This window comes from Nylanderia fulva, unplaced genomic scaffold (assembly GCF_048542155.1).
Source record: "Nylanderia fulva isolate GAGA-0341 unplaced genomic scaffold, ASM4854215v1 Scaffold7, whole genome shotgun sequence".
Taxonomy (NCBI): domain Eukaryota; kingdom Metazoa; phylum Arthropoda; class Insecta; order Hymenoptera; family Formicidae; genus Nylanderia; species Nylanderia fulva.
This window is the reverse complement of record NW_028190807.1, coordinates 599,759-623,774: the sequence shown is the minus strand read 5'-3', so window position 1 is coordinate 623,774 and position 24,016 is coordinate 599,759. Positions and strand designations below refer to the sequence as shown.

At 33.5% G+C, this 24,016-nt stretch overlaps 5 protein-coding genes across 6 annotated transcripts in view; 3 read left to right on the top strand and 2 right to left on the bottom strand.

Moving 5' to 3' along the window:
• Positions 1-388: 388 nt before the first annotated feature.
• Las (lipoyl synthase, mitochondrial) lies at positions 389-3,242 on the top strand. The gene is made up of 6 exons (XM_029321187.2): positions 389-548; positions 695-1,006; positions 1,161-1,317; positions 1,402-1,459; positions 1,572-1,727; positions 1,863-3,242. Exons 1-6 carry the CDS (start codon positions 492-494, stop codon positions 2,236-2,238), a joined length of 1,116 nt encoding a protein of 371 aa, XP_029177020.1. The 5' UTR covers positions 389-491; the 3' UTR covers positions 2,239-3,242.
• On the bottom strand, positions 2,647-4,619 carry Prosalpha6 (Proteasome alpha6 subunit). Its single transcript, XM_029321224.2, has 5 exons — positions 4,479-4,619; positions 3,703-3,953; positions 3,392-3,551; positions 3,091-3,300; positions 2,647-2,942 (listed from the first exon to the last, which is right to left on the bottom strand). The coding sequence occupies exons 1-5, from the start codon at positions 4,479-4,481 to the stop codon at positions 2,733-2,735; spliced, it is 834 nt and encodes a 277-aa protein (XP_029177057.1). The 5' UTR covers positions 4,482-4,619; the 3' UTR covers positions 2,647-2,732.
• Positions 4,620-4,842: 223 nt separating this feature from the next.
• Positions 4,843-7,180, top strand: LOC114945127 (uncharacterized). The gene is made up of 2 exons (XM_029321222.2): positions 4,843-5,091; positions 5,191-7,180. Exons 1-2 carry the CDS (start codon positions 5,065-5,067, stop codon positions 6,352-6,354), a joined length of 1,191 nt encoding a protein of 396 aa, XP_029177055.1. The 5' UTR covers positions 4,843-5,064; the 3' UTR covers positions 6,355-7,180.
• LOC114945125 (elongation factor-like GTPase 1) overlaps positions 6,028-24,016 on the bottom strand; it is a 51,919-nt gene continuing 33,930 nt past the window's right edge. The window contains exons 5-6 of the mRNA XM_029321219.2: positions 7,552-7,739; positions 6,028-7,171 (exon numbers count right to left, since the gene is read on the bottom strand). Of these exons, the coding sequence (XP_029177052.2) occupies positions 6,983-7,171; positions 7,552-7,739 (377 nt within the window). The 3' untranslated portion in view covers positions 6,028-6,982. The remainder of the gene's footprint in view (positions 7,172-7,551; positions 7,740-24,016) is intronic.
• aos (protein argos) lies at positions 9,214-19,988 on the top strand. 2 transcript variants are annotated; one of them, XM_029321223.2, is made up of 5 exons: positions 9,214-9,524; positions 9,679-10,368; positions 17,523-17,743; positions 18,350-18,521; positions 18,879-19,988. In XM_029321223.2, the coding sequence occupies exons 2-5, from the start codon at positions 10,108-10,110 to the stop codon at positions 19,128-19,130; spliced, it is 906 nt and encodes a 301-aa protein (XP_029177056.1). In that variant the 5' UTR covers positions 9,214-9,524; positions 9,679-10,107; the 3' UTR covers positions 19,131-19,988. The 2 variants fall into 2 exon arrangements, with proteins under 2 accessions (XP_029177056.1, XP_085344654.1); XM_085488528.1 differs by having other exon boundaries at positions 9,214-10,368.

Here is a 24,016-nt window from a genome sequence, read left to right as displayed (position 1 = left end):
CTATATTATAAATCTCAATCTCTCTTCTCCTTTCTTTTTTCTCTTCTATTCTCTTCTACTCCTCTCCTCTTATTCTTCTATCTTCTCTTCTCCCTTCTCTTCTCTCCTCTCTCTTCTCTCTTCTCTTCTCTATTCTCTTCTCTCTTCTCTTCTCTCCTCTCTTCTCTCTCTTCTCTCCTCTCCTGTCTCCCCTCCCTCCTCTTCTCCTCTTCTCCTCCTCCTCCCCTCCTCTCTCCTCCTCCTCTCCTCTCCTCTCTCATCTCCTCCTCTCTATTCTTCTCATCTTATACAACCTATAATTAATATTTATATCATCATAGGATGACAAGAGCAAAGATTCATCCTGATTGGTCAATTAAATGTCATTCTGACATGGGTTTTTGAACCCTGAAAATAAGGTTAGATCGCGTGATCTGTTGTATCAAAACATGGGTCGATTGATAACCTTTGAACTTCAGCTCTGACGAATTGTCTTAAATTTTACGACAGAGATGTTACGGATATTCGCGAGTCCAAAGTGTCCTCTTAGCTGTCACTTTTATCTATCAGTAAATTTTAATAATTTGTCTTTATTTTATGAAAAATTACTCCAAAGCAAAGATTTCTAACAATTTTTAAAAATAATTTTATTATTTATCGCAATATAGAATTATATAAGAGCTTGCACTGCATTTATGAAAATATCTTGTTACAGTATGCACGAACTTCGACTGAAAGTAAGAAGGGATTTTCAGAAAAGTTAGAGGATGGCCCACAGTTCGAGGACTTTCTAAAAGACACTGTTCAGGAGTATGATGGAAAGTTAAAATTGGAAAAGGGTGAATCAGGACGACTGAGACTACCACCATGGTTGAAAACGGAAATACCTATAGGCAAAAATTACAGTAAGATAAAGTCACAGTTAAGGCAATTACGGCTGAGCACAGTCTGCGAGGAAGCCAGATGTCCCAACATTGGCGAATGTTGGGGTGGAGGTGCTCATGGTACAGCAACCGCTACCATTATGGTTTGTATGATAAATTATTTAATTTTTATATTCAAAAGTCTTAAGGGAATTATCCCTCATTAATGATATCTAAATTTTGAAATAAATTTTAAATCTGTATGAAATGAATAAATCTTATTTATTTAAGCTAAGATAACAATGGCTGATTATTTAGTTAATGGGAGATACTTGCACCCGTGGCTGTCGTTTCTGTTCGGTTAAAACTGCACGTACACCACCACCATTGGATGCGGAAGAGCCAATCAATACTGCTAATGCAGTAACAGACTGGGGTGTGGACTATATTGTCTTAACATCTGTGGATCGTGATGGTTAATTGATTAATATAAACTATTTTCTAGATAGCACAAATTGTACTATTATAGAAGCCATTCAATGCATATCAATTATTTCAGATTTAAAGGATGGCGGGTCTAGTCATATCGCATCAACTGTTAAGGAGATAAAAAAGAGGTAATTTAAACTTCCTTTTTCTTTTCTAATTTTTTTTTATATATTTGTGTTAAATAAAAAAAAGTTACTCATCTTTAGATATATTGTAGAGATTTAATTTATTATGTTGCAGAAGCAATATTCTAGTGGAATGTCTGGTACCAGACTTTAGAGGAGATGAAAATTGTGTCGCTACAATCGTAAATTCGAATCTAGATGTGTTCGCGCATAATATCGAAACTGTGGAACGTCTAACTCCTTTTGTTCGAGATAGACGCGCCCAATATAGGTATATTCCTTGTAATTTTTTATTACATATAATTAATAATATACATAATATTATATAATTATTTCATATGTATGTTAATTAATTTATATGCATTTATTAATTCAGATTTAAAAATCTATTGTTCATTATGTACAGGCAGTCACTGGCCGTATTGAAAGCAGCCAAAAAGTTCAATCCTAACTTAATCACAAAATCATCAATAATGTTGGGCCTTGGCGAAAGTGATGAAGAAATTGAACAGACAATGCGGGATCTAAGAGATGCTGGTGTAAATGCTCTAACATTGGGACAATACATGCAACCCACTAAAAGGCATTTAAAGGTCATCGAATACGTAACGCCCGAGAAATTTAAAGCATGGGAAAATGTAGGAAATCGACTAGGTTTTTTGTATACTGCTAGTGGTCCCTTAGTACGGTCATCGTATAAAGCTGGAGAATATTTCTTGACGAATATATTGAAACAACGAAAGAAGCAACAGACTGATGGTCATACAGTAATACAAAAATAAAAAAATAGTCTAGTTCTGTAAACACAACTTGCGCGATATATATGTATATATATACATATATATTATCAGAAGTTACATTATAGTTATTTATTTATAGCATGAATTTTTCTGCGACAGCATTGAACGATATTTCATCGCTCTGTAGTCATATATAGTTGGTAATAAATATATATATATATATATATATATATATATATATATATATATATATATATATATATATAATATTTATTACCAAGTATAAAATAGCGATGAATGAATCTCGCGCTTTATACATATATAAAAATCCAAACTACATCGTAAAAAACACATGATAAATTAATTGTAAAAAATTTTAAATATATTTTACTATGTGAATAGACTGGTAATAAATATTTTGTTGGATTAATTATTGTTACAAAACAAATATTTAAGCATAAAATGTGCTTTAATCTTTATATATAAATTGTATAGGATAAATTTCATATATTGTTTAATTTTTTTTTTATTATCGTTTAATCTGTATCCATGGCAATGGCTACTTGAGGATCTTGCGGGCCTTCGTCGGCAGGTGGATCTTGTGGAGGCCTATCGTCCTGCACAACCTGCTCTGCAGGTCTAGCGCGTTTATCATCTCCTTCAATCTGGGATAAATAAGTGGCTGTTGCTGGTTCATCGAGAATTGTGAAGTCATAATTCTTTCCTACTATTCCAATTGATACATTCTGAAAACACATTTATTTAATTAGTGATATATTTTTAAAAAAATTCAATATTAGTAAAATTAAAGTTGCTTATTGAAAGTCATTTATAACTGTAAGTTTTGTGATACATTAAAGAAATCATATTTTAGAGAATAGGCGAGAAATTTACCTTCACTGACAGATCGACTTCATTAGGTAAGGTGTCACGTAATGCTCTAAGGCCATGCTTCACCAACTCATCGAGATCACACGATAAAAATTCGTTCAAATGTTTCTCCAAGTACGTTCTCGCGCTTTGAGAGCGAGACCCTATAGCCATTGCTTTACAATCAAAATAATTCGCTGATGGGCATGTTTGATATATATGCGGTCCTTGATCCTGTTAAGGATAATTATCCTTAGAGAAGCACAATATTGGTGTATAATGTGTCAATAGTGATTGCTAATATAATTATCAAATAAATTCTCACATCGTATCCTGCTACGAGTAAACCGACACCATACGGACGTCTGTCATATCTCTGCGTGCATGTCTGCATTCTATTTCCCAGGGATGTGATTAAGCGACTCACAGGTAATGTATCGTCGTGAGCATACTTAAAGTTTAGGCATTCGGTTCGCATATAACGGCTACAAATAACAACAATTTGTTGTCATAAATAATGAAATATACATAAAATGAAAGTGTCAAAAGATGTCTTTTTCTATTTATATACCTCATATAAGATATAAAAAAATTTGAGAAAAAATTAAGAAAATTAAATAGTAACTCAGATAGTACCTCAATATTCTTGCATCAGCAGTCAAACCCGAAATACTGATTCCCATATGCTTGTCTATCGGTATGATCTTTTTCTGGTGAGCTGACAGTTCCGACGATGCTCTTTTCAGTGCAATGAGAATAGCATGTGTTTTATTCTTGAGACCTACAGTAGCCGATCCCAGTTTTACAGCTTCCATAGCATATTCCACTTGATGCAGACGTCCTTGTGGACTCCATACTGTTACATCGCTGTCATACTGATTGCGAAACTGAAAAATACATTTATATTATTGTCAATAAATTTAAAGATTTTATTTATATAATTTCACAAGTTGATTAAGCAAGTATATTATGACTGCATTCCAAAATTCATGACAATACTGCCTGTTATTCTTGTTCACTAAATGTTAAACAAAAACGACATGCTGACATAATTTCGAAATACAGCCTATATTTTTGCTTTATTACTATAAAAATGTTTAATTTATTTTTATTTTATACGATCTATTGCTTAATATTTAGTTTTCCATATAACTTTTTAATATCAATAAAATAAGACTAAAGTAGAATAATCCTATTTTTTTGTTTATTAAAATAGCAATTACAGAAAGAAAAAAAGCTACATGTCTTTAATAGTTATTTCTACTTATTCCTACTTGCATAAACTCGTACATAACCACACAGCGACTTTGACATTACAACACTTTGAGATTTATAATTATGACTTACAAATTTTTCTTACAATTAAATAAATTCTAAAATCAATTGAAAAGGAAAATCAATTAAGTACCCACCATTGTTAAAAGCCGTGTCTCTTAATCACAAGAAGCTCAATAGAAGAGCAATATTAGTTGCAAAAATTCCACACAATTCCAGATTCCAGAATAGCGGCTTGGCTTTCGTAAATCAACAGTCATGCAGCAATATAGCTATAGATACGTCCTGTCATTCATTGTGGCTCATGTCCGTGAAGAACGATAACTTAAAGCCGCATCAATATGAAAGAGTGACAGCCGTGTCGTCGATTGACCGATTCATTCACACAGAAGCTTCTGATTGGTCGGTTCAGTGGACAAATTCCAAGCACCGATCGCTGCGAGTGGCTGTTGTCAGTTACAACACGAGTCAAACGAGACACTCTTCCATCAAAAATAGTTTATGACCGACAGATGTTATTTCATGATTTTCCTGTGGAGTACTGTCGACTCTCTTGGAGAATAATATTCGAAATTTTTGTGAGGTTATTGATTATTATTATTTATTTGCGATTTTGTGAAGAGGTAGAAAAAAAATCGCTACCTACCTATATATTTGTTTTCCTACGCTAAGTAATTTATGTAATCGAAATTTTCGCTGTAAAGAAATTTTTCTTGGCTTAAAATGTCGAAGGTTGAAATACATAACGAGGTATATATATATATATATGTATGATTTGAATGAAGCGATTATTGTTTACAATTGTGATTGCTTATTTATTTGCGTAATTCATTCTTGTAATACTTTCAGATTATTCAGCTGCGGCATGCAGTTCGTCAAGCACGGGTTTGTGTAGTCAATAAGCTTATCAGAGAAGCTAAACTTTTACGAAATAGATATGGAAATGAAAGTCAAAAGGAAAAATATAAAAGAAAAGCTGATAAGCTTATTGCTGAAGTTTATGCGATAAAAAAAATTAAAGACGACGATATTTTCAAGTTTGGTATCATAAATGAGAAGGATTTGCCTACAATATTACAAGATGAGTCTTTAAGTCATAATGATCGTGTAATGGCAAGGGTTGCACATTATAAGACTTTAAACAGAAGACTAGAACAATTTAAGGAGAAGTTCCCAGACTGTAAAAAATATATAGTAGAAGGAAAGAAGAAAAATGTTAAATCAAAGAGTAAGGGTGCTACAAAAACTAAAAAGTCATTAAAAGAAAATCCTCAGCTTCAAACGAAAAGTTCAGAGAAAAACAAAACTGATTCTTATGAAAATATTGAACACTCTCAATCTAATTCTAAAGAGGAAGAATGCAACACTGAATCAATAGATAATTCACTTGAAGCAATAGATAATTTGCACAAATGTAAAAAGTCATTGAATAAGGATTGTATACCCTTGAAAAAAGAAAAGAAGTTAAAATTGGTAAAAAATATTGGATTGGAGGAAGATACAATTATACATAAGCAACCAAATGTAATTGAACCATGTAGCGTTACAAAGGAAGCCACTGTGAAGAGATTTACTAAACTCTTGGAGGAGCAAGAATCTAGTACAAATGTAGAGATGTCTATCAAAATTCCAGATTCTGCAACTGAACAAGCAACAAAAATGTTGGATGATTTTTTCGTTACGGAAGACAATCAAGATTCTCAGAGGAGTGCTATTGGTGCATCAACATCGCATGTAAAATCTTACAAACCACCAATCAAAACATTCCGATCAAGTAACAGAATTAAAAAGCAAAACATAAAGTACAGAAATGATAAACCATCTTTTTCTAAAAAATCAGATAATAGAACACCCAATAAAATTAACAAGGATTCAAATAATAGAAATTCAAATAATATTAATAACAAAGAAGAAAATATTGATTTGCATCCCTCCTGGTCGGCTAAAAGAAAACAACAAAAAATAATGGCCCAGGGATTTCAAGGAAAAAAAACTGTATTTGGCGATGATTAAATAAACATCTACAATAATTTATAACACAGTCTGTAAAATTATAATAACAAAACACTTGTAAATTGACCAAGGACACTTTGTGTAAAAAGTACATTGCAAGTTTATGATATATGTCTGTCATTATTTTGACACAAATGTATACATATGTACATTTATTTAATGTAAATAACATTTATGCAAATATTCTATGATAAAAGTGTCTTCTTTTACTTTGTAATTTTTGTTTTACAGTTCTGTGTGCGATATTATACATTTTCACTCATACATATTCTGTTTTTATACAAAATATGTCATATTTCTTATATAATAACATATTTGTTTAGTTGAACAAATAAAGATGAATAAAAATATGTAACTTTGAGTGATGGCGAATAAAGAAGATATTCGGTTTAATATGTAATTTTTAAATGTCATTTTTTTCAAAATTAAACATTACTCGCCCAATTAATATTTTATTCTTAATAAGTAAACATCTTTTTCTGTTCTTATACGTTCGCACTCTAATTATACACCTTCGCAGATAAAAATTTTAATGGACGTAAGATAATCGAGTTTCTTCGAGGTGGAAGGGTGAAACCTGGAGTAAATGCGCTTTCCGAACGTAATAATCGCGCAAAGGAACTTCGCATCACTTGTTCTTCGAAAGAGTACGTTGTTTCTCAGCGTGCGGAACTAGCTGGGAGTCTACAGGCAGGCCTTTTCTTCGACGAACCGCGTCCATGTAGCGTTTAGCTCGATTATCGCTGTCCGCTTTTTCGCCGAAATGAAGATATTCTTCTTCCGTGGATGGCACCCAGTAAGGATCCTGCTCGATCACCTGTAGAAACCCCAGAAACATTTAAATAAAATCAATATAATATACTTTATATATAAAATTATATATATAATATATAAAATAAAATTAGAGTAAAAAGAAATATATATATAGTGAAGAAATATCTTTTTCTTCGATGTTTTCGCGGACTTCAAAGCTCACAACTTCGACCTTTTATTTTTTTAACATTATGTTTTAATAATAATTTTTAAAAATTTAATTAAATACAAATTTTAAAAATAAATAAAGACAGCAAAATATTTGAAAAAAGACGTTATTTAAATTTCTGTATTTCTATTCTTGTTTTTTTTTCTAAGAACATCTTTCTGCGTAATAAGATGACGCGGTAGATACAAAAGATACATCCGTCAGCTTTTATGTACCTCCCAATGACTAAAAACTAGTTGCGGACTGGCCAATCCAGACGTTTGCGTCCGCAGTTCTCTCGCGAGGTGGAAACTCTCCAGAACCGGTAGGGTGGCCAAAACTCTGAATTGTCCGCCGAAGCCGTAAGCACTTTCCGTAAATACGATGCGACCCTGCCTCTTGCCGAATACGGCGTACAATTTTCCTGCAACAAAGATAAATAATAATTATTGTAAAAATTTATCTTTGATCTCTCAGAACGAACGATATCATGTATGAAAATCGCCTCTAATAGATGCACTATTTTTTTTAACATCTCTATAGCATTTCTTATACGATATATATATATATATATATATATATATATATATATATATATATATACATATTTTTCCTTATTAAAGACAAATATATCTCCAAGAAAATTAATCCCTTTTAAATTTATCCCTGATTATAAAATACTTTCGTCTAGACCCATCTGAAGAATCTGCAAAGAGATCGCAAATAATTGAATAAGGATGCTTGAGCAATAAAGCATTGTGAATACAAATGTAATAATGTTTTCGCAGGGTTGAGTAAAACTTAATGATTTTTTAAAACTAAGTTAAGTTAAAGTTAGTTGCTTATAAAATTAATTTAGTTAAGTTAAAAGTTTGCATGAACAAGAAATTAACTCACAATCAGTTAAAGTTAAGATTAAATTAACTGGAAGTTAAATCAAAAATTAATTTTTAAAAACATTTAATATTAAATTAGAATTTTGTTTGTTAATTCTTTCAAAATTTATAAAAACTAAGAAATTTTGATTTTTATATAAGAAATATATTTTTTGGTAATTATACAATTGATGACAAATGAACATAAAAATTAATAATACTTTAATTAAAAAATAAGTAGTTAAAGTTAAAAATTAATACATTAAGAAATTAACTAAGCTAAGTTAAAAGTTATTAATTTTTTTAACTAATTAACTAGTTATTATCCAATCTTCTGTTTTTGATCAAATATTCTTACATGTATATCGACACATAGTTTGGTTCTAGAAATGAATGGTTTATTCTGAATACGCGGAATGCAAAATTGCGCGGAATTGCAAGAGACGAACGGATTTGAAGATTAAAGTCTGATCGAAAGAGAGAGAGAGAGAGGGAGAGAGGAAATCATTGATAAAAAAAAAAAAAAAAAAAAAAAAAAAAAAAACTGGCTTACGAGGAAACAGAGAAGAGAGAAGGCGAAAGAGAAGGAGATAGAGAGACCGCGGCACAAAAAGCTACGCGGAGCGTAGTAAATTGCGGCAAAACAGACTATGCGCTCGCGCGAATGCAAACGGGTCGGAGAGACTCTGGAGAAAAAGTAAAACGCTCGTTTCATACGTGTTCCTTCCCCGGGGGAGAAGAGAGCGCCGTGGAAGAGAGGATGCGATGCAAGGACAAACGCGGCGACGAGAAGACGACGAAGACGACACGTCCCGAGACCGAGAAAACGGCGACGATGAAAACGTTCAAAGAGGAGAGATAGAGAGTATAGTAGTGGGGTTGACGTAAGAGCAAGTGAAAGAATGGGAAGAAGGGGATAGAGCGAAGCAGTCAAGAATGAGAAGAGGAAGGAGGAGGAGAGAAGAGAGGGAGAAGGGCAAAGGAGAAGAAGGTGGGGGCATCCATTCATGCTTTACTTCTGGCTTTTAAGAGTCCAGTCGAGCGGACGGCATACCTTCGCGAATAGGTTGATCTCGTCGTCCGACGTTCCGTTTCACTCGACCTCGGTGGATCGAGGTTTTGCTCGTTTCATTCCCCACGAGAGGAGGCGACACGCGCGTACACAAGGATCCCCCTTTGATAAAAGAGGACTCGGGATCCACTTGGATCGATCGCGGACCGAACACGGGAGGATCATTTCGGGCGCAAAAATAATCCGCGAATTCGAGTGAGAGTGCGCGGATACGCTCTATCGGGCCCCGACACCGTTCTTTCATGCTTCTAGAAATCATACGGTGCGTGGAAGATATATGCGAGAGAGAGAGAGAGTGAGAGAGAGAGAGAGAGAGAGAATGAATTCATTTCGAGTCGGCGGTAAATAGAGACACGTGACAACAACGTTGTTCTCCGCGAGCGGGAACGAGTAAAAGTCCGCGTGAAAAATTTCAGGAGGAAGAATCCAGATTGCGCCTCGCAATTTCATCCTTTTCCAGGATCGATCCGAGTGAATTTATCACCTTCCGAGATATGATTGGAAGAAGCGAAAATAATTCACGTCTGGAGAGTCGTTGAAAATGGACTTCAAATAGTATACATCCAATTATATCGATCACGTGTATATTCCGATTTTTTTACAAAAACTCGATCTCCGAGAGACCGTTCTAGCGCGAATATTTTTACTATGATTAGCGAATAAAAAAAAAAACGTCTTCGAGATCCTTTTCCATTCTTTTTCGGATTTCTCTCTTCTCCGATCGCGAGCAAGGTAAAACGCAATAAAAGTTCGAGAGAAGGAAACACAAACGAAGAGGCGGCCGGGATTTTTGCATCGGGAAGAGAATTTGGCTCCTCTCCTGTCTCTCGTGCGAAACGCACAAGATGACTGGCAAAGCGATACAGCACCTGCTGTACATCCTGCTGGCGATCGTCGGCGTCGTCCGTCGAGGCAAATGCGAGTTCTTCGAGAGAGCCGAGTACGACGATTACCTAAACGAGTATTTGCTCTTCGACGAGAGAGGGTACCTCGGCGAGTATCAGGAAGTCGACGACACGATGATCGAGATCGCAATGATCAATCGCAATAGAAAGATCACGAACAGATTGACGCACGTGACGCCCAGGGTGCTCTACCAAGTGGGGGTAAGCCACTTCTCATTCATTGTTTTTTTTTCTCATTTTTTTCCTCATCAACATCCTTATTTCATCCCTAATTCATCATTTTTCTACACAGAATTTTCTCTTAGAATTTAGGCTGAAAATCATGGTAATCGTGGGACGATATGGTACTGGATGAATTTACTGCAATAAAAAATATTAATATCTATCACAATAAGATATAAAATACATTCGGTTCATTTTACTATGTATGTGCATATTAATATTTTTTTTTTATTGCGGCAAATATTAATCAGAGAAACTCTTACAACATTCTTCTTCAAAATACCATATTGTCCTACGATTACCATGGTTTTCAGGGTAAATTCTAAGAGAAAATTCTCTCCGTATTTATATAATGATTTCTCTTATGATTTCTACATATGATTTTTTTTTCTACACAGAATTTTCTCTTAGAATTTAGTCTGAAAATCATGGTAATCGTGGGACGATATGGTACTGGATGAATTTACTGCAATAAAAAATATTAATATCTACCACAATAAGATATAAAATACATTCGGTTCATTTTACTATGTATGTGCATATTAATATTTTTTTTTTTTATTGCGGCAAATATTAATCAGAGAAACTCTTACAACATTCTTCTTCAAAATACCATATTGTCCTACGATTACCATGGTTTTCAGGGTAAATTCTAAGAGAAAATTCTCTCCGTATTTATATAATGATTTCTCTTATGATTTCTACATATGATTTTTTTCTACACAGAATTTTCTCTTAGAATTTAGTCTGAAAATCATGGTAATCGTGGGACGATATGATATTGGATGAATTTATACCGCAATAAAAAATATTAATATCTACCATAATAAGATATAAAATATATTCGATTAATTTTACTATATATATGTAGATATTAATATTTTTTATTAGGCAAATATTAATCAGAAAAACTCTTATAAAATTATTCTTCAAAATATCATTGGCCTACGATTATCATGATTTTCAGAATAATATCTAAGATAAAATTATCTGCGTGTTTATATACATGATTCCAAAATTCCGGACATCCTGTTAAAGGAGAGATAAGATTTGGAAGATTTTTCTTCAACAAAAATGTCGAAGTACCAATAATTTTCGATAAGATTTGGAAACAATTTTTAGAATTTTTAAGGCTTAGTTACAAAAATACATGATGGCAAAAATTGGGAATATGCAAAAAATGATGACCTGAGAGGAAAAATTATCTGCAAATAATCTATAGGAATCTGCCATTAAAAACTTTTCCGCCACTTCTGAAACACTCTGTATATTATATAAAATTTCAATATTGCAGACACACATTGCTCAGATATTCCAATTTAATTAAAAATTTAATTTTACACGTGCATATTATAAATTAAAGAGTATCTGCCTGCAAAATGCAATTTTATATTTGTTTAATAGAAAACTGAAAGCAACATCCTATCTTTCATCATATGAACGAAAGCTATGTCTCTTTTTATATACCTTCGTATATACTTCTTTGAATATTCCTCAATTGATCAAGATATACGTTAGATATACCAGTGTCTCTTTAAGTCAATTTTACTCTACTACTGCTAGAGAATCACACATTACTATTCGTTAAGTTCTCCGAATAAATTATCATCTCTACAAAGCGATTGAATATTAATGACTCGCGCAAATGCATCGTCGGAAAAACATCGCCTGCAAAAAAATATACGCATACACACACATATTTCGCGTTATTTATTCGCGTTTGTCCGTTTATATTTTTCATTAAAAAAAAAACTTTAATCAGCAATTTCGCTCTCAAGCATCGATATTTTTTTTTCTTCTTCGACACAAAAATGGCGCGTGTTAAATTCCCTCGGTAATTTTTTCTCCAAAGTTTTATCGCGTATGCACCTAATATATCCATAACAACGTACATATGCGAGTTCATATATTGTTCGTTTATATTTTTCATTAAAAAAAAAAAACAACTTTTTTTAATCAGCAATTTCGCTCTCGAGCGTAGATATTTTCTTCTCCTTCGACACAAAAATGGCGCGCGTTTCCTCGGTAATTTTTTCTCCGAAAGTTTCACCGCGTATGCACCTAATATATCCATAACGTTCATATGCGAATTCATATATTGTTCGTTTATATTTTTCATTAAAAAAAAGCTTGTTTTAATCAGCAATTTCGCTCTCTCGAGCGTAGATATTTTTTTCTCCTTCGACACAAAAATGGCGCGCGTTTCCTCGGTAATTTTTTCTCCGAAAGTTTCACCGCGTATGCACCTAATATATCCATAACATAACGTACATATGCGAATTCATATATTGTTCGTTTATATTTTTCATTAAAAAAAAGCTTGTTTTAATCAGCAATTTCGCTCTCTCGAGCGTAGATATTTTTTTCTCCTTCGACACAAAAATGGCGCGCGTTTCCTCGGTAATTTTTTCTCCGAAAGTTTCACCGCGTATGCACCTAATATATCCATAACATAACGTTCATATGCGAATTCATATATTGTTCGTTTATATTTTTCATTAAAAAAAAACTTTTTAATCAGCAATTTCGCTCTCTCGAGCGTAGATATTTTTTTCTCCTTCAACACAAAAATGGCGCGCGTTTCCTCGGTAATTTTTTCTCCGAAAGTTTCACCGCGTATGCACCTAATATATCCATAACAACGTACATATGCGAATTCATATATATATTCTCTCGGGTAACATTCCGAGGATTTGAAGCTAAATCGTCCGCTTACAGGCGCGCAGGAAGTATCGTGGAGAGAGGGAAACGTAGCCGTTAGCAAAGAGCGGCGCCCACTCGATGCTCGAACCTGTTGCTGTCGTAGCTGTAAACACCTACGTATATCGGCCGTATATATACGTGCGTGCGTGTGCGTATATGTATCTGCACGCGTGCACAATGTATGCATATGCACGGGGTATACGTAGGTTTACACGTGCGCGGATACAGCGCAACACCCAAGTATGACATATCGTAGATACGTACGTTCGCACGTGGGCCGAGAGTACGTGCGCAGGAATGATATGGCGGGGATACACGTATACATATATGTATATGTATGAATGTATGTATGTATATATTGAGAGAAAGAAGAGAAAAAAAATGTGCTCTCTTTATATCGGACAAAAGTCTCGTGCGGCTCGGTTTGTCGTCTCCCATCTGCGAATCGCGTATATATTCGCTCTTGAAAATTTTTTTCTTTTCTTCTTTTTTTTAAAATGTATTTGCTGCTCCTTTCTCTTTCTCTCTAATGCGCTAATTATACATCTACTTGTTAATTTGTCCGGATAAATTAGAAAGCGCAGTTTAACCGAGGGAGAGTAGCCCTTTCCCATATGTAAGTTATGTATGTATAGAGGAGATAAATTGGAGAACGTAGTACAACTGCACAGAGAGAATTTTTCTCTTAGAATTAAGCCTGAAATTTATGGTAATCGTGGAATAATATAGTGTTGAAGAAATTAATATTTTTACCGTAATAAAAAATATTAATATCTATCACAATAAGGTATAAAAAATGTTTGATTAATTTGATTAAAATATATAGTAAAATTTCAATAATTTTAAAATATATTAAAAACTATAGAGAGAATTTTCTTAAAATGTATTCTGAAATTCATGGTAATCGTGGGACAATATGATATTGGAAGAATTTTGTAAGTCTCTCTAATTAATATTCAACACCACAATAAAAAATATTAATATCTACCACAATAAGATATAAAATATGTTTAATTAATTTTTACTAAAATATAATAATAAAACTTCAATAATTTTAAAATATATTAAAAATTTCAAATATTAAAAAAAAATAGATGCTAAAAAAGTGATAAACAAAATATTTCATACCAAACTTTAGTACGCAGCATGATAATTTTCTGCTTATTACCAAACCAGATAAAATTTGTAATGAAATTGCAAAAATAAATTCGAGCCAATTTAAGCATGAATCAATTATCTCAAAAGCGAATCCTGATGCAAAAAAATGTAATCTATACATATTTTCGATTGAAAATTGAACGACTTTTTTTCTCGATTGCACAAACTCGTTCTGTGTTATACAGTTATCTCTGAGCATTCGCGGAACGATAGGAATCGCGATTAATTATCCCGAATCATATCGAGCAGTTCCACTATATCTTCGATCGGCGCGAGATTTGCGAGCTCTCTTAAGAAACATCCGGTATAGCGATGTACGGTACGATGAGCGAGCGATCTTTTTACTAACGTCATCCATCCATCCATCCATCCATCCGACCAGATTCCCTGCGTCGTCGTGCGTCTCCGTGCCTCTCTTTTCTTCTTTCCTTTTTGTTCCGTAGCCTCTACCTTGTCTCGTTCTTCTCTCTCTCCTCGCACAGGCCGCTCTTATATACTTCCGACCGTCTCTCTCTCGCGTCCTTTGCCGTCGTGTGGTATGTCCATCCGAGTGCCAGGTGTCATTTTCATTGCGGCCGTGCGAGAAGCGAGAGACGCGTGAGAACTTCCGGATGGTTTACGGCGCCCTTCCGGTCCTTCTATTATCCCATTTTAGTTTACCATCGTATATATATGCGCGAATCCCCGCCGCGTTCTTCGCTAAATATCAGCTTCAAAAACCTTCCTTCGTCTTTCGTTACGCACGCCTTTTCTTTTCTCTCTTGTTAGAACCGACGGAAGCAGGATAAAGAGATGCGTAGAAAATGCGTCGTACGGGAAATGCGGATAAACACGATTAACGATCGGAAGCTCGCTTGAAATCGGAGTAAGACCGGATGGCGCGTAAGACGGATTATTGGTAGGCGTGATGCAAAAATATTCTAAAGATCTCTCTTTCGTCTTTTTCCGACCATTAAAATTCACCTGTACTGCTGCTACATTCGGAACGAACCGAAGGACATTTTAAGAATGAATAATTTTTTGAAAAAATACATTAAGGGCCGGAAGTTGTTCCAACTTCTTGGTTTTTAATTGATAGCATATCTTCGTCTCTTTTCCGATACGTTTAAAAAAAAGACAAATATATAATATCTGTTGGATAAAATTTACCAAGAAGTTGGAATAATCCTAAATAAAAAAAAAATAATATTAATTATTTATACGCAAAGAGAATTTTCTCTTAGAATTTACCTTGAAAATCATGGTAATTATGGGACAATATAATATTGGAAAAATTTTATAACATATAATTTAATATAAGATAGAAATATTTTATATTTCTCTGATTAATATTTATCATAATATAAAAAATATTAATATCTATCCCAATAAGATATAAAATATGTTTGATTAATTTTACTGTGTATATATTAATATTTTTTCTTGTGTTAAATATATTTTATTATTTACAATATATGTATATTATATATTTATATATATATAATATATTTTTATTAATTATAAAAGCTAAAAGGCTGCAATGTAAAAAGAATTAAAAAAAGTTTGTACGACGGCGAGGAAAAAAGCTGGCAAAATCTATCTCTCTTTGAGCAGATGGAAAATTATTCAACCGTTCGCGTAGTTTGTCGTTTGATTGACGGTATTCGCAGATGTAGGCTATAGACTTTAGCGCGAACGGATATCCAAGAGAACGAGATCAAGGAGCATTTTCCTCGTAAAAAGCTGCTCGTGCGATCCGTTGTATCGTGACGGAGATGATCGTAGTAATAGTAGTAGGCAATAGTAAAGTAGTGGAAGAGAGCCGCGGAGAGCAAAAAGACAAACGAGATGAACGGAGGATGGAATCGTGAACAAAAAAGTGGAGAATGCTCACAGTAAGACGGTAAAACGGCGGAAGGCCATTTCCTCGAAAGCCTTTTCTTCGCTGAATGGCACGTTGCTTAACTACTTCTGCTCACGCACTATCCTACACTTCGATAAGTGTATCTATCGCGTTAACAGAAAATGCGCGTGACTTCTCGCGACGAAACGTTTATTTATTTTTTCTTTTCCCTCCACCCATAATGTATCCGGGAACACGTGGAAGGAAACGAACTGGAAGTAAATCATTTTCCGATGGAAATCAAATTATCAGTCAATGTCGATCGTGATTACTCGTCGCGAAATCAATGTTTATTCGGTTTTTCTTCCGTAAAACCGCAAAGTATCCGGAAATCGACAAATTGAAAGAATAATCATTAAAAGAAAAAATTGATCAGGCTAACAAGCGGATTTCTTCGATTAAGTGGATCTTGCAAGATGTGCAAAATCGCAAATGAAATCTGGCGAAAAATTTAGCAGGGCATATACAAACGATATCTCCGCCTTACGGTAGTTGATGTCGTCGATGACGATAGGCCGGGACAGGACGTACGCGATTGCCTCAATGAATGGACTGGCAACATCTAAATAGTCCAGTTACAAGCATTGCAGACTTTGTATCGCCGGCGCAGGAAAGAGCGGATATACTTTAGTTACGAGTCTGTGCGCAATCGCGTCTCGTTTATTTCATTAGCCGTGTCCCATAGCGCGACACACGTTCGGACGTTTCATTATTACGCAACGGTACAATCACTGCGATCTTAATCATCCCGCTAATATTAATTCCGTTATCGTTTCGAGACGCGTTTCTTCAATCGTCATAATATATAACTGCAGACAAATATCTATTATATAATAATTATTCACAGAGAGAATTTTCTCTCTTCAAATTTGAACTCTGAAAATCATAGTAATCGTGAAACAATATATGGTACTGGAAGAATTTTGTATGAATTTCTCTGATTAATTTCATGTTTATCAGAATAAAAAATATTAATATCTATCACAATATAATATATCAAATATATTCGATTTATTTTATTATGTTTTACATAGTAAAATTTCCTATTAAATATTCATCAGAGAAACTCTTATAAAATTCTTCCAATACCTTAATGTCCCACGATTATCATGATTTTTAGGAAAAATTCTAATAAAAAGAATTCCAAGAAAAAATTCTCTCCGTTTATGTTAAAAAAATATAACAAACCTAATATATAATATAGATTATATTATATAATAATAAATATTATATTATAGAGCGACATGAAAATTTTTCAGCCGATCAACTGAGGCTCCAGCAATTCGGCGAATTTTTAATGAATCGATCCGCGAAAATGTTGGGCAACAAAAAAACGATTGAGCATCGATCGAGCTCCATTGATGACCCGAGTATCTGTTTGTTTGCGCAGGACAGCGAGAAGGAATTACCAGAGTGCGCGGACCTGAGCGAGGTATGTAGCAAGGTGGATTTATATGGTACACCGTGGGTCGAGAGACAATGTCGTTGTCCGAATGGCCGTGCCTGTCCCAGCAGTCTTCACGCGGACGACGGATACACGATCGTCGATAAAACGCGCCTCTACAAGCTCTGCGAACCCGTGAAACGATTTCCTGCCTGTAATTACTTCAAGTTAGTCGAAGATCACGTCACTTTTCCTCGATCCTAATTGTCTTATTTTTTCTGCTTTTTAATTTTATAGATTCATCAAGAATTGCTCCTTTTTCTCTGTGTAAAAGTCGAATTTTCATATACTATAAACAAATTTATTTTTCTTAGAGAAAAAATTCTTTTTATCACTTTAATGACTTGTTTAGTTTATATGTATATGCACGGAGAGAATTTTCTCTTAGAGTTAAGTTCTTTAGTTTGAAAATCATGGTAATCGTGGGATAAATCGTGGGGTATACTGGAAGAATTTTATAAGAGTTTCTCTGATTAATTTAATATTTACCAAAATAAAAAATATTAATATTTACCACAATAAGATTAATTTTACTATGTTACATATGTATTAAAATATATAGTAAAATTTATTATTAAATATTTATTAGAGAAACTTTTATAAAATTCTTCTAATACCATATTGTCTCACGATTACCATGATTTTCAGGATAAGAGAAGATTCTCTTCGTGTATGAGATAAATATGCAACTTAAAGTTCCTTTTTCGAGGAGAAAATTATATTTTTTAGACCATTGTACACATTTGAAATATCGCAATTTTTTTTAATTACAGAGACATTACGTGGACTCTGGCACCAGGAGGAGGTCCAGCAAATGCGACAGTACAACGAGTTTACTGTCGATGTCGGCACCATAGCGTGCCGTATCTAGTTCGTAGGCAACCTCATAGATCACCGGATGGAAATCAAGGCTTTATCTACGCCTTCGCTTGCTCTCCGCAAAGCGTAAGTCAACAAAAAAATTCAGAAAAAAAATAGGAAGAAAAACTATAACTCTGAACTGTTCATTTACAAGTGCAATTTCTTCAGAAAAAATTTTGTCAAAGTCGAGAAAATTATTTACACGAAGAGAATTTTCTTCAAATTTACCCTGAAAATCATGATAACTCTTATTGTGGTAGATATTAATATTTTTTTATTGTGATAAATATTAATCAGAAAAACTATCTTATAAAATTCCAATGTCATATCCCACGATTTTCAAGGTAAATTCTGAGAGAAAATTTTCTTCGCGTATATTATTTAATAATATAAGACGAAAATTGCGTGATTTGCTGTTGAAAAAAATGCTTTGCTCCTCAGAAAATACGGTGTCAGCGTAAGGAGCCCTGTCGCCTGTTCACCGTTCGCAAGAGACGCAACTCGCAACTCGAGGAGGTGAACGCCTCGCCTCTTTGCCGATGTCCCACAGGACAACGATGCCCGCGACGGCACACGGATCCTGGCTCCTCGCCGGCGAGATCCTACGCAGGTGTCTTAGAAATCAAGACCTACAGCGGTTACTGCATACCCGCCCACGACTTCAAGAGAGAGATCTACCTAGACCGTGTCTAGAGAATCGTAGAATCACCTCCACTCAATACCTATATATCGGCGATGTCGATGATGGGATATTCACCACGCGCGACGTTAAAGTATCGTAATTTAATGACATTTTATTAATTATACGTTTGTATAGAACAAAGAAAAAAATGGTGAATTACTTTGATTATTTAATGACAAGAATGATCTAAGAATCGCATCCAATATCTTTTATTTTTCGATATAGTTTTTCAAGCGGTTGTCTTCTCTTTCTCGCGAATAAAGCGCGCTTAATTCGTTCATCGACACAGCGACTCGAAAGCAACCTCGACGACAGGAAATTGATATATTTGTCAACCGATCATGTATCATTAACCGTACAATGCCGTGCCACGTGGTGGTCTCTCTCTCTCTCTCTCTCTTTCTAACGGCGCGTTGGTGAATGTTAAATGTAAAAAGTATGTACAAAAGTATATATAGGGATAAGAAAATGTGTGCGTGCCACCTATACAATTTTTTTGTACAATATATAACGTTTGGATAATCCTTCGCTTTTTTCCCGCCAATAACTCGACCGTCGTCGCAGTTATTGTACAACATCTCTCGTAGCAACGATGAGCCTCTTTCCATTTTTTTAGTGTGCTATCTACTCGACTCTTTGTATACCGCTTCGCAGAAATTAATATTACAGACGTCGCAGTTATACAATATCATTGTGTAGTCGTTGTAACTTGTATATATATATATATCGGATCCTCTCAAAGTGTCATTCGGGGAGTATATTTGTATATGATAGCATTATAAGACGATTCGAACGAGACTCTTTCTCTCTTTCTTTCTCTCTCGATGTTATATTTGTTAATTTTAACTTAATAAAAAATTTGACTATTTTATGCTCTACTTTCTTCGGTGCTTTTCTGTCCCGCGATATCTTTCGATTTCGTACATTTTACATTGAGCGAACGAGAATTTAATTAAATACTAATGATTGACAAATAATTTCTCAATAGAAAATTTATGTATCTTTGCGAGGCTTGTAAAATACATATTTAATAATATATTATTTTATATATTATGTAATATGATAAAGAAGCAAGAGATTTATCGATCTCTGATGTAGAATTTTCAACCTGCGCCGCAAGTCGATAAAGAAGATGGTGACAATGCTTTCAACGATAAATAAATAATTGATAAAATAGTTAAACAAAACATTCCTTATTATGTAAAAACAATAAAATATTTCGATATAAAACACTACAGATTGTTTAGACAGTTCCATCTTGATAAAAGTATATTTGACTTGTCATTTCAGTCAATTTAGTCTTACTATGTATATTTTTTCATTTATACATAAAAATGTAATAATATCATTGTATATCTAGTTTATTTTAATTTCTCCTAATTTCTACTATATACGTGCAAAATTCATTGTATTACATTATAATAGCAGTACTATAATTAAACTCTATCAGACTTTGTCATACATATTATTATTTCTTTCTTCTTTTTCAAAATGTATACCGCACAATATAAAAAAAATAACACATGTACATATATTTCTCCGAAGAGATGGATGCTTCAGAATAATTATTATAACGCGCCATTATAAAATATGATAATAAATTTAAGTACGAGGTAGATTTCTTTTCAAAGAAATGTCAGCTCCTCATCTCAAAATACAGTGGCGAGTCGCTCCTTCTCTCTCTTTCTTCGACAAGTTATCCTCGGATAACTTGACATAACCAGAACGCGAATGAGCCGTCATTGGAAGCCGTGAGTTATCTGTGAGAACGTTACGGTCCATCACCCGCGACTGCTCGCGAATGCTCTACTCGCGCGTTACCATCTGCACGACACCGTTACCGCCGCGCGGTTATTTCATTTTTATTATTATTTAATCAATTTATTAGTAACTTCATTTAACTAAACTTTAATTTATTAGTACATTTTGGCGCGTTGAATTTATTAGTACGTAATAGCGCGTTATGATAATATTCTCAAGTATCAATCTCTTTGGAGAACATGTGTTAATACATGTGTTAATTTTTTGTCAACTGTTTGTAATTACCTTGTCAAATTAATTATAATCACATTTTTACAGTGTACTTGATAAGGACCACACCCTGATGATCGAAACGTCGTTTTAATGAACATAAATTTGTGCTAGATTTGGTCGCTTAAATTTATCCTTTAATTTTTTATTGTGCAGTATATATTTATATTAAAAAAAAATATATATATATATATATATAAAATAATGATATAGAAAAAAATTTCTAATGCAGTAATTAATATTGCCATTATAATATATGATGATGAATTTTATATATAATAGGAATTAGGAGAAATTACGCGAACGTACACGGAGAGAATTTTCTCTTAGAATTTACCCTAAAAGTCATGGTAATCGTGAGACAATATAATTTGATTGGAAAAATTTTATAAGAATTTTCTAATTAATATTTACCATAACAAAAAACATTAATATGTACATAGTAAAATTAATCGAACATATTTTATATTTTATTATAGCAGATATTAATATTTTTTCTTGTGGTAAATATTAATATTGTATGATAAATTTTAAGAGAAAATTATCTCTGTACGTTCTGAGAAATTTAGATGATCGGTCAAAATCATTCGCGATACACGTTTAAATTGAACGGCATTGATCTATTAATAGTATTCAGAATAATGAATAAAAAATATTTTTGTTTCATTATCTAAAATGATTCAATTATTTTGAAGAATATATCTTCAGCGTTGTACTATGTTTGCAGAAATAACAAAGTTAATAGAACATCTTCGAGAAAGCGCTTTAAGGCATTCAACAAAATATATCCAACAAATTTAAGACGTTTCGAACTAATTGTCAATATTTTTGGAAAAGTGAATCAATTCAAACTTCAATATTTATATTCCAAAATTTATTGTTAATTGTATGATCCTGTCCTCTTTTCGAAATAATTTTTATGTTAAAAGATCGGCCTAATTTTTATAAACGAAATGAATCATTAATTTTAAATAATGACTGATCAATTTTGCGAAAAATTATTTTTTATAAGATAACAATTTCACGATAGCATTATTTAAGATTAGATATTATTTGAGATTAAAATGTACTGAAAATTATTTATCTCAAATGTTTAGATATCAGAAAATGATAAAATCGTCAAAAGTTGTGTATTAGAATGTATACGATTTTTCAAGAAATATTCCAGTTTATTTTTATTATAATAGCATGTATACATATTATATAATATGTAAACTCTTTTAAAGCACTACTCTTTTTAAAATATATTTAATTTATTTTTTGTATCATATATACATAATAGACTTTTTTTAAGCACTATTCCTTTTAAAACATACTTAATTTATTTTTTGTATGATAAATACCGCCTAGTGAACTTCGTGCGCCTTTCTTCTACTTTGTAATAAACACGAACAGAAAAACAGTCAGGTCTGAGGAAATTAATTTAACGTGAAATTAAAGCCAAGATAAAAATCAAGAGCACATTTACAAAGTATTGTCCATTCAATTATTTCTCAGTGATTAATTGGCGTGAAAATAATTGATCGCATCTTCGCATTAATTTTCATGAGTTACTCGATAACTATCCGATCGTTTGTAATAACACACAGCGAATATATATCAGTCATAATTGCCGTAAAAGTTGCGCGCTTAATCGCATCATCGTATATACAATTTATATACTGAGCATTATCGTGAGGACTGGTATCAATTTTAGAAAGCGAATTCTCTCATGAATATGAAGGGGATTTTTCCTTCGGGTGAAAACTTATTTGGATATCGCGTGTTTTCACAACTCTCGCGTTATACGAACATTGGCAATATATATTTTTATTAGTCAAACTTTTCTCTCTTCTCTCTCTCTCTCTGCGTAGAGAAGAATCTTACATCTCCTTCGTGCGAAGATCCTCGCTCGAAAAACACGTCGTCGTCGCATGATCGAAGCTGTTCGTCGACACACTTTTTCAGAATTCTCTATACATTATTTGCTCCACTCTTTCCAAAGACCGCGCTCGAGCGTAAAAAAATAAAAAAGAACTCACAATGCGTAAAGAGCAGATGAGTTTTTCCGATACCCGGGTCAACTGGTTGTTCCCAATAGAATCGATATCGGTATCGTGCTGAAAGTACTGCGATTTCTTGCCTTTCTCATTTGCTTCGCAAGAGAGAGAGAGAGAAAGAGAAGAAGCCAACACAATGAATCCCCCAACTCTGATATGTAGCCGAATAATTCCCTTCGCGTTGCACCGGAACCAGTGTTGTGTTTAGATGATTTTAAAACTAGCTAGATAAAGGTAAAATTATATGGCGATTCATCTAGATAATAAGTTTTAAGACTGTTTATATGTAAACGCAGTTGTTCTATTATTTAAGTATTTTTATGTGCCATGATTCTAAACCAAAATTATCTGAAAATTATTCTAGAAAGATAATTTAGTAAAGATAATACTTTCTTTCCCTCTCAGATGCAGATGTAGATAATACATTAAAGATAAGATGACGAATGCCAAAATTTCATCTAGATGATCATCTGTATAATTTTATTTAGATAACAGCAAACACTGACCGAGGCAGACAATGATTAGCGTCCACGTCAAATCGATCTCGGGTCTATTATGAACAAAATTATCTGAATTTAGTAAAGATATTAAAGATAAGATGACGAATGCCAAAATTTCATCTAGATGATCATCTGTATAATTTGATTTAGATAACAGCAAACACTGACCGGGGCAGACAATGATTAGCGTCCACGTTAAATCGATCTCGGGTCTATTATGGATAGCTGCAGACTTTCACCGAGATGCATCGCGAGGCCGAGAAGAATACGCATTCGATCTTTGGAGAAAGGCCCCGTGTACTCAATGTGTTACTCGACCGTGTCTAC

Excerpts from the sequence above, each read along its gene's own strand:
- Las (XM_029321187.2), top strand. The coding sequence starts at position 492 with ATGTTACGGATATTCGCGAGTCCAAAGTGTCCTCTTAGCTGTCACTTT. Across the intron at positions 1,460-1,571 it reads GTTAAGGAGATAAAAAAGAG|AAGCAATATTCTAGTGGAAT; the intron begins GTAATTTAAACT and ends ATTATGTTGCAG. Across the intron at positions 1,728-1,862 it reads GATAGACGCGCCCAATATAG|GCAGTCACTGGCCGTATTGA; the intron begins GTATATTCCTTG and ends CATTATGTACAG.
- Prosalpha6 (XM_029321224.2), bottom strand. Across the intron at positions 3,552-3,702 it reads GCTGATGCAAGAATATTGAG|CCGTTATATGCGAACCGAAT; the intron begins GTACTATCTGAG and ends TGTTATTTGTAG. Across the intron at positions 2,943-3,090 it reads AAGTCGATCTGTCAGTGAAG|AATGTATCAATTGGAATAGT; the intron begins GTAAATTTCTCG and ends ATGTGTTTTCAG.
- LOC114945127 (XM_029321222.2), top strand. The coding sequence starts at position 5,065 with ATGTCGAAGGTTGAAATACATAACGAG. Across the intron at positions 5,092-5,190 it reads AGGTTGAAATACATAACGAG|ATTATTCAGCTGCGGCATGC; the intron begins GTATATATATAT and ends TAATACTTTCAG.
- aos (XM_029321223.2), top strand. The coding sequence starts at position 10,108 with ATGACTGGCAAAGCGATACAGCACCTGCTGTACATCCTGCTGGCGATC. Across the intron at positions 17,744-18,349 it reads CCTGCCTGTAATTACTTCAA|AGACATTACGTGGACTCTGG; the intron begins GTTAGTCGAAGA and ends TTTTAATTACAG. Across the intron at positions 18,522-18,878 it reads TCGCTTGCTCTCCGCAAAGC|AAAATACGGTGTCAGCGTAA; the intron begins GTAAGTCAACAA and ends TTTGCTCCTCAG.